At 36.6% G+C, this 10134-nt stretch overlaps 1 protein-coding gene across 1 annotated transcript; it reads left to right on the forward strand.

The window, feature by feature from the left end:
- The first annotated feature begins 4588 nt into the window (after positions 1–4588).
- Positions 4589–7242, forward strand: LOC107792200 (elongation factor 1-alpha-like). Its single transcript, XM_016614393.2, has 3 exons — positions 4589–4728; positions 5520–5994; positions 6081–7242. The coding sequence occupies exons 2-3, from the start codon at positions 5533–5535 to the stop codon at positions 6960–6962; spliced, it is 1344 nt and encodes a 447-aa protein (XP_016469879.2). The 5' UTR covers positions 4589–4728; positions 5520–5532; the 3' UTR covers positions 6963–7242.
- Positions 7243–10134: the final 2892 nt, after the last annotated feature.

Below are 10134 nucleotides of genomic sequence, written 5' to 3' on the forward strand. Positions count from 1 at the left end.
TGAGGTGATGAGTGCGTACTTGAGCTAATTGTTGAAAATCCGGTTTTCTTTAAGTAATTTCAATTGTGTTCATTTTTCCTATTTTATACTACTTGCAATTTAAGCTTGTTGTTAGCTTAGAAAAGGCATGTTTAATTGACTAAATTGCTTATTTGCTTAAACTGCCTTAATTGCATTATGTGAAGTATGTTAGGTTAGAATTATCTATTTACTTGGTACGAAATTGAGCTTAATTGAGTGTTCCTTGTGTTGTTGCTGCGTGTTTTACTTTGGGACTACGGGACGGCATCCGAAGAGATCCCCTACATGTATTTATGATTTGAGCTGAGGTGCGAGTTACCAAGAGATCCCCAACATATATTGAGGATATCGAGAGATCCTCGGGATACTAAGAGGTCCCTAGCATATATTGAGGATACCGAAAAATCCTCGGGATATCAAGAGATCCCTGGTATATATATTGAGGGTACTAAGAGATCCTCGGGATACTGAGAGATCCCCGGTTATTATCCTTGTGAAGAGTGGTATTTCCTTGTGATTGTTTTTGCCTCTGTTTTAGTTATTTAGTTCTTTATTTTCCATTATTAAATTCTTATTGTTAGCTTTTAACTGTACTGCTTATCTTATTTTGTCATACCTTATATTTTTATTCTATCTCAGTAGGGCCCTGACCTTCCTCGTCACTACCCAACCGAGGTTAGGCTTGGCACTTAGTGAGTACTGTTGTGGTGTACTCATGCCCTTTTTGCGCATGTTTTTCATATGCAGATCCAAGTACTTTGACTCAGTCCTATCACCCTTGAGGCGAGGCGAGGCGACTGCTCCAGAGACTTTGAGGTATATCTGCCGCGTCCGCAAATCGAGGAGTCTCTTTCCATTCTACCTTGTAGTGATAGCCCTTCTATTTTTTTCTGTTGATGTAGGCATTCTAGAGTTAGAGCATTTTTATTATATTCGTAGCTTGTGATTTATGGGTTTTCGGGTTTTGGGAAAATGTATTAGTTTTTGAGAGTTAATATTGTGTATGCCGAGCGACACTTTTAAACGCTGTTTTATTACTCTATTTTTGTTTTAAATTATTTTCTTCCGCAAATTGGTTTATCTTCTGCAATTTAGGCTTACCTAGTCATAGAGACTAGGTGTCGTCACGATGGTTTATGGAGGGTGAACCGGGGTCGTGACACCTTCGCGCTCACGTGTTGCTTCACACGTTCGCATAGCTCAGTTCCTGGGCCACCAGATTTTCCTTCTTCGCGATCACACATGTTTGTTTGCGATTACGTAGCACTAATTCCGGGCATTAGCCATTTCCTCTTCGTGATCGCAGCTCCTTTTCCGTGATCGCAATGTACAAATACCTGGGCAGAATATAAAAGTACTCTATTCCGAGGGTTAGCCATTTTTCACATTTTTGAAGTTCTAGAGCTCGATATTGAGCGATTCTTTGTGGGTTTTTCAAGAAATTCGATTGGGTTAGTATTCTGCACCTAACATTTTTTTATTCCTTGATTTTATCTTTATTTTTATCATTTAATTTGTGTTTTGAGTTGAGGAAAAATGGAAATTTTGAAGAAAACTTTCGAAGTGTTAAATGATGATTTGAGGGACGAAATGATATCAGAATTTGATAATTTTTGCATGGTTGAACTCGTATCCGAATGGGTGTTCGGGTTTGTGAAATTTATCAGGTTCCAAGGTGCAGGCCGGGGGTCGACTTTTGGGTTGATTTTATATTTTAGCAAAGATTGAAGCTTTATTATCTGGAATAGTTTCTTATAAGTTTTATTTATGCTTTGAAGTTATTTTGGTTAGATTTGAGTCGTCCGGAGGTTATTTCACCTGAGAAGTTCATTTTAGAGTATCAGTCTGTCTTCTTTGAGGTAAGTATCTTGCCTAACTTCGTGTGAGAAATTACCCCTTAGGATTTGAGTCTTTTATGGCAATTATATCATGTGAAGTCTATGTACGCAAGGTAACGAATATGTGTTCGGCCTTATTTGTGGAAAGTTGACCTTTTGGGGATCTTAGGTCTTTATATTAACTGTAAATGAAGTTCTTTTGCTATGATTGAGTTCTCATTACTAGTTTTCATCTTTACATATTTTAATTGGAATTAATTGCTTCATGATCCACTCTTATTGCCTATTTGACTCTTATGTGACTTAACTGAAGTTTTTACCTTTTCTATTGCCATGCTATCCCTCCCTAGTCGCTTCTCCTTAATTAAAAGTATAATTATATCTCCTGTAATTGTTCATCCTTAATTGAGGTTTTGATTATCTTTCCGATGTTTATCCCTAATTGAATTGTTGTAGCTTTTTCGTAATTGCTCAATCTTAAAAGAAGTTTAGATATCATATATATTAGTTGACTTGTCCTTATTTGGAATTATTTGGCTTATGTTATCTCCCTTGCTGTTGAACTGTACATTGTGGGAATTGTTGTTACATATTATTTCTCCTTTGTTGAGCTATTCTTATTATGACTAGTATTCTTTATTGTGCTTATTCCTTGTGAATAAGTTCTACTGTTTCTCTGTGATCGAAAGCTCTTGAGTTGATTTACTTACCATATTCTTGTGTTGTTGTCATTGTTGTTGTTATACTCAGTATTGTGATGCACGAGGTTTCTGTCGTGCGGTTGTTATTGTGTTGCACGGGGTTTCTGCTGTGCTATTGTTACTATTGATATGTGCATATGCGGCGTGATAAGGCAGACTATATATACGTGGGTTGCGCATGTGGCGAAACAAGGTGGGAATATTACTATGCATGTGTGGCGAGACAAGACGATCATTTACTTTATTATTATACACGTGGCAAGATAAGGTGGGCTATGTTAGGGATTGATTTGTGATGACTTATGATGGCCTGGGGGTATTCTTGTTGTTGATATTTATGTAGTGGCGCACTTACCTGTGTGAGTTTTATCTTGTGGAAAATTGTGGGAAAATATTCTATGTGCTGTCCATTTTCTCTATACTTACTAGCTGACATGAACTATGTTAGAACACTTGCACAAGCATACACGTAATCACTCATATCGGTTAAGAGGATGGATCTTGATATTGTTGAGTATTGATGCACATCCTTGTTTACATGCCTTCTATGTGAAAATAATTATATTGGCACGAGCCTCGTCCGTGCAGTACTAGTTGAAATAAGGGCACAAGATGCTAGGTGTTTAGGATTCATAAAGGGGGACCCGTGGCTTGTGGATATTCTGGGGTTGGTACCTCGTGATGATTATTGGATAAAACCTTATGCGAAAGTGGTTACTCTCACCTAGTTGCTACCTGTTCTTCTTGTAATTGTGATCGCCAAATTTAGACTATGTTTAGCTTACTTTACTGTGTTATTACTTGTTGTGTTCCACTGCAGGTTGGTGTTCAATTTCTCGTTTCAAGTACCATATTAGAGTAGTCTTTATGCGTAGTTTTATAGAGATATTGAATTCTGTTAGTACTACATTTATATTTGCTCAGGTTATTTAGTCTAATAGGTGTCTTGACTGTTCCTCGTCACTACTCCACTGAGGTTAGTCTTGATACTTACTTGGTACCACTGTGGTGTTCTCATACTATGTTTTTACACAATTTTTGTGCAGCTCCAGGTATTTCAGAGTCAGTCGATCGTTAGCTAGTTGTACAGATCTTGCTGTGGAGACTCAAGAAAAACCTGCTGCTGTTTTCGCAGGTGTCGGAGTCACCTTCTGATTTTGTATTTATACTGTTTATCCTTATTTCGAAATAGTTATACTTAGAGGTTTTCTAACAAACGTTGTAGAGCTTATGACTTGTACTACCAGTTTTGGGATCATAAATTTGTATAGAGATTTCTATTTCAAAATTGTTAGATGTTAGCTAAATATTGTTGTTATTTCAGTTATTATTAGGTTTACCTAGTTTCTAGACTAGGTGCCATCACGACCTCCCACGGAGGGAGATTTGGGTCATGACAAGTTGGTATTATAGCTCTAGGTTCATAGATGCTACGAGTCATAAGCGAGTTTAGTAGAGTCTTGCGGATCGGTATGGAGACGTATGTACTTATATTCGAGATGCTACGGAACTATTATGATAGTTTCACTCCTTGCATTTCTATCATGCGAGTTTATTGATCTCGGAGTTTGAGTTTTTATCATTCTATTCTCTCACATATGGTGATGACACGAGCTGCAGTTACCATATTTCCTCTTTTCTACCTTTTTTTATTTATCGTTTTTGTATATATTTTGGCCAGAACTAAAAATCTACTCCCTCTGTTCCAGTTTATGTGACCTATTTCCTTTTTGGTCCGTTCCAAAAAGAATGAACCCTTTCTAAATTTGGTAACAATTTAGCTTAAAGTTACAACTTTACTTTTAATGAGAAGCTTTTATAACCACACAAATACTTTTGGCCCCATTTGAACTTATTTAGGACTAAAAATTCCAAAAGTCTTCATTTTTTACTTAAAATCCGTGCCCAGTCAAACAGGTTCACATAAATTGAAACGGAGTGAGTAATAAATTTTGCCCTTGGTCTTCTACTCTGATAATTAGAGAAAAGATAAGCAGATTTACGTAAATCTATACAGTGGGGGCCTAAGAAGCCCAACCCGGGTACGGTTTCTCAGCTATAAAAACATCACTCAGTGCATTTCTCAAACCCTAACGCTTCGCTTCATTTGTTCTGCGCAGCAAGGGTCTTAGCGAAGCTCTCTCGTCTTTTCTTTTCGTCTTCTAAAGGTTAGATCTGTTCGACTTTTTCTGCTTATTATTTATATATATTCATACAAATCAATTGTATTCTAATTTGTGTTTTGTCAGTGATTTGTTGAAAAACACAGTCTAATTACCTTGTGAAGTTTTTTCTTATGTTTGAATTATGAGATATCTGTTTTTGTTTACTAAATTGATATCATAACTTTGTAAGTTGATATTTATAGTGCTTCCATTTCTTAATTTCGTGTATGTGGTATTGTATTTTTATTTTTGTATATTAGATTTGAACTAATGTTATGTGAATTCGATTTGATTTGCTACACATGGATTCGGATCTGTTTAAAAAAAGTTTTTTATGATATATACTCTTGAAAGACAATTGAATAATAAATCAACGTCTATTGGAAACTCTAGACTGTAGTACGTTTGTGAAAGGTTGATATTATCGTTTTATTAAAATTTATAGACGTCCAGATACAATGGCTGATTGTTTCATGAAGCTATGTGGAGTAACAGTAAGAATAGTTGAAAAAGAAAATGAATTCTGTCTAGGGAATACATTCCTGGAACATCCTTTTCTTGGAAAATGTTTTCTGTTAATCAAACAGCAAAAGATAAATTTCTTCATGATCCCTTATACCACCCCCAAAATTTACATATTACATGGTCTAGATTAAGTTTCACATATTTAAATAAAAAAGACTAACCATTAGCCAAGAGTCTAACTGAATGCTTGCTTCTTAGTAGAAATTATTTTGGTCTCTATGGCTATCAAAATTTAATTCTTGGTTTTCTGTTCTTGTGATGATCTTCAGTTTCTAAGGAATCATGGGTAAAGAGAAGTTTCACATCAACATTGTGGTCATTGGCCACGTCGACTCTGGAAAGTCGACCACCACTGGTCACTTGATCTACAAGCTTGGTGGTATTGACAAGCGTGTTATTGAGAGGTTCGAGAAGGAAGCTGCTGAGATGAACAAGAGGTCATTCAAGTATGCCTGGGTGCTTGACAAGCTTAAGGCTGAACGTGAGCGTGGTATCACCATTGATATTGCCTTGTGGAAGTTTGAGACCACCAAGTACTACTGCACTGTGATTGATGCCCCCGGACACAGGGACTTTATCAAGAACATGATCACTGGTACTTCCCAGGCTGATTGTGCTGTTCTTATTATTGACTCCACTACTGGTGGTTTTGAAGCTGGTATTTCCAAGGATGGTCAGACCCGTGAGCATGCATTGCTTGCTTTCACCCTTGGTGTTAAGCAAATGATTTGCTGCTGCAACAAGGTTTGCTTTTATGGGTTGTATGACATTGATTATGATAATGAACATGCCATGTCATGCTAATTCTCTTGTTATTTTTTCTTTGGCAGATGGATGCTACCACCCCAAAGTACTCAAAGGCTAGGTATGATGAAATTGTGAAGGAAGTTTCTTCCTACCTCAAGAAGGTCGGTTACAACCCTGACAAGATCCCCTTTGTCCCCATCTCTGGTTTCGAGGGAGACAATATGATTGAGAGGTCTACCAACCTTGACTGGTACAAGGGCCCTACCCTCCTTGAGGCTCTTGACCAGATTAATGAGCCCAAGAGGCCCTCAGACAAACCCCTCCGTCTTCCACTTCAGGATGTTTACAAGATTGGTGGTATTGGTACCGTTCCTGTCGGTCGTGTGGAGACTGGTGTGCTCAAGCCTGGTATGGTTGTGACCTTTGGCCCTACTGGTCTGACAACTGAAGTCAAGTCTGTTGAGATGCACCATGAAGCTCTCCAGGAGGCACTCCCTGGTGACAATGTTGGGTTTAACGTTAAGAATGTTGCTGTTAAGGATCTCAAGCGTGGTTTTGTTGCCTCAAACTCCAAGGATGACCCAGCCAAGGGAGCATCCAACTTCACCTCCCAGGTCATCATCATGAACCATCCTGGCCAGATCGGAAATGGATATGCACCGGTGCTTGACTGCCACACTTCCCACATTGCTGTCAAGTTTGCTGAGATCTTGACCAAGATTGACAGGCGTTCTGGTAAGGAACTTGAGAAAGAGCCTAAGTTCTTGAAGAATGGTGATGCTGGTATGGTTAAGATGATTCCTACCAAGCCTATGGTTGTTGAGACCTTCTCTGAGTACCCTCCATTGGGTCGTTTTGCTGTGAGGGACATGCGACAAACTGTTGCTGTTGGTGTCATCAAGAACGTTGACAAGAAGGACCCAACTGGTGCCAAGGTCACCAAGGCTGCCCAGAAGAAAAAGTGAACAGTGCAGTGTAGTGCTGGTGTTTCCAATGCTATCTTTTATCGCCAACTGTGTTATGTAGACTATATTTTATTTATTTCTGCTCTTTATGTGTCTTTGATTTTAGGTTCCGGTTCTCTGCCTTGTATGTCAGGTAGCCATTCTCAGAACTGGGTACTTGACAGGCGGTGGCAAGCATGATGAGTCTGTCTTCATTGTGTTGAGGTGTCTTGGTTTTCCATGGCGGCTCAGGATTTTTGCTATATATGTTGCCTAAAAGTACTAAATTTGAGCTTTTAAATTTTTCTACTCTTTCCCTTCTGTGATTAAAGATTAAATGTCTTGTACAATGCGTTAGTTAAAGATATGTTATTTGTTAAAATAGGTGACATCCAATTGGTTGAAGATATGTTATTTGTTAAAATAGGTGAACATCCAATGGTGGGTTCATGTACTAATTAGGTGTTGATTGTCTCACCCTCTTTGATAAGGTATGCTAGAATTGAAGTGTTGATTCATCTAAAGGGTCAGTCTTTTATTACTGTGGTGATGTGCCTTGCTGTACTCTGAAGGAGTAAAACTAGTGTGATCTTTAAGTTGGCTATTATGTTGAAGAAAAAAATGTTGAGGTGCAATGACCACATAGAATAGAAGTAGAAAGTTTAATAATCATTTGCTGCTCCATGCTTGAGGACAGCCATTTTTATCTACCTATTTTCAGGTCTCTTTCTAAGCTTGAATCTCAACTTACATTATTGCCTAATTTCTTGATAAGCATCAATTATATTGCTTCAAACAATTTTGGCCGGCAGTCTTTCCTCTTATTGCGAGATTCTCTTTAAGTTAATTCCTAATTTACTATCATTTGTATTTCTATGGGGACTTCGACGGTGATCACTTCTAGCATGAATTCTAGCCCAATATGAATAATTCGAAGGGAAAAAATCAAAACTAATTATAGGAATCAAAATAATTATCTTGATCTACCCATTAAGAATTCTATCCATTAAATATTTATAATAATTACTATTCCCTCCGTTTCAGTTTATGTGAATTTATTTCCTTTTTGGTCCGTTTCAAAAAGAATGATCCATTTGTAAATTTGGAAACAATTTAGCTTAAACATCCAATTCTACCATTAATGAAAAGATTTTATAATCACACAAAAGCTCTGTATCCCCTTTTGACTTGTTTAGGACCACAAATTCCAAGTCTTTTTTTTTTAAAATTTCGTGCCCAGTCAAACATGTTCACATAAATTGGAACGGATGGAGTACCTTTGTTTCAATTTAAATGTCACACTTTTTTATTAGCCCGTCCCAAAAATAATGACACATTTCTATATTTAGAAACAATTTCATTTTACCTACTTTACCCTTAATGAGAAGTTTTTATAGCCACATAAATATTATGGTCCCACAAAGCTTTTACCCTTAAACTTTTAAGAATATATATTTCAAATATTTTATTTTCTTTCTTAAACTTTTTGCCAAGTCAAATTACCTTTATCTAAATTGAAACGGGAGTACATTTTTAAGCTTTAAAAGGCTGAAAGTTGCACCCTATTTTAATCGGCCTAACAAGGCCCTAAGGCTGCTAACTTGTTAAAGCTGAAACACGCTCAAGAAGCCACCAAAACCACATCACATCAGTTTGAAATGAACTTAAATTTCAACTTCTACTTCTTGCAAGCATTTATAACAAATTTTAATAATACTCGTCCAAATCAAAATCCAAACAACTATATTAAGCTTTCTATTCCCAAATACAAGCTTCAAAGCTTCTTCAATGGTGGACAATTTTTATTTTTCTTTAATTATCAGAAACTATATCTGGATTGTAACCATAATTTTAGCTTTGTACAATAGTGACCGGATGATTCAATAAACATCAGTCGACGTATATTATTGTAGTCAGTAGGGTAGCCAGGAATTTTACGAAGGGTGTTCAACCTTTGGATTAAAAAAAAAAGCTCAGTACACTAAGCTCCCACTATGCGCAGGGTCCGAAAAAGGGCCAGACCACAAAGGTCTATTGTATGCAACCTTACCCTACATTTCTACTTTTGGATAAGTAAATAATTTTTTTTCGATAAATGCGTGCATCAAAATCTTTTGAAATATAATACACAATATTTATCTAAATCATAAAAACACTTTAACATAATTAACCTACGTATAATCAAAATTAATATAAAGGAATCAACAAAAAAATACTACTAGTGAAAGAACAATTCAAATATATTATTACAATTGTCCTCTGATCTGATCTCTTGAAATGTTTTTATAACAAACCATTAAAATTAATACGATTTTTTTTCTCTACCTAAGGCACTATGCAATAGGGCTGTGCATTTGGATCGGATATCCGAAATCCGCTCAATTTCGGATTTCGGATTTCGGATATTTGGATCGGATTCGGATTTGATTTATTAAAATTTTGGATTTTCGGATTGGATTCGGATTTGTATAGTCTGAACCCGATCCGATCCGAAATCCGAATTTATTAGGTCTAAACATCACTGGCTTCTTCTTCTTTCTTGAGTTTCTTCTTGTTGTTTTCTTCTTTCTTTATCTTATGTTTTAAACTATGTGTAGCACAGTCAGTGCCAGCAGCGTACATATTTGGTGACTCCCTTGTAGACGTTGGAAATAACAACCATTTTGGTACATTTATTAAAGCTAATTTCCCTTACAATAGTGTTGATTATCCTAGTGGAAAATCTACTGGAAGATTTTGCAATGGGAAAAAACATTATTGATTTTCTAGGTAATTAAGCAAACACTCATCCTATGTTAATATTTCACTACTGTACAATCAATGGTAGTAATTTGTAGGTAATTATCCTCTTATACAGTTCCATCCGCAGACAACTATATAAAGAATCATCCTACTGATGTGCATAGTCTGCAGGGAAGAGGCGAGACATGTTTTGGGGGATGGTGGGGGGAATAAGAAGTTAGCAAATATTAGGAAGATGTTAAAGAAAATCAAAGCTTATACAGATTAAAAGAGCAAACATATATTAAGACTTAACTGCCACTACAATCCGATCCGAAAATTCGATCACCAAATCGATCCGAACTTTAAAATCCGATCCAATCTGATAGAATTCGGATTGCATTTTGTGGAATCCTAAATTCGAAATTTCAACCCGAAATATACTAAATCCGATTTGATCCGATCCATGCAC

The sequence above is a fragment of the Nicotiana tabacum genome, chromosome 3 (assembly GCF_000715075.1).
Source record: "Nicotiana tabacum cultivar K326 chromosome 3, ASM71507v2, whole genome shotgun sequence".
Taxonomy (NCBI): domain Eukaryota; kingdom Viridiplantae; phylum Streptophyta; class Magnoliopsida; order Solanales; family Solanaceae; genus Nicotiana; species Nicotiana tabacum.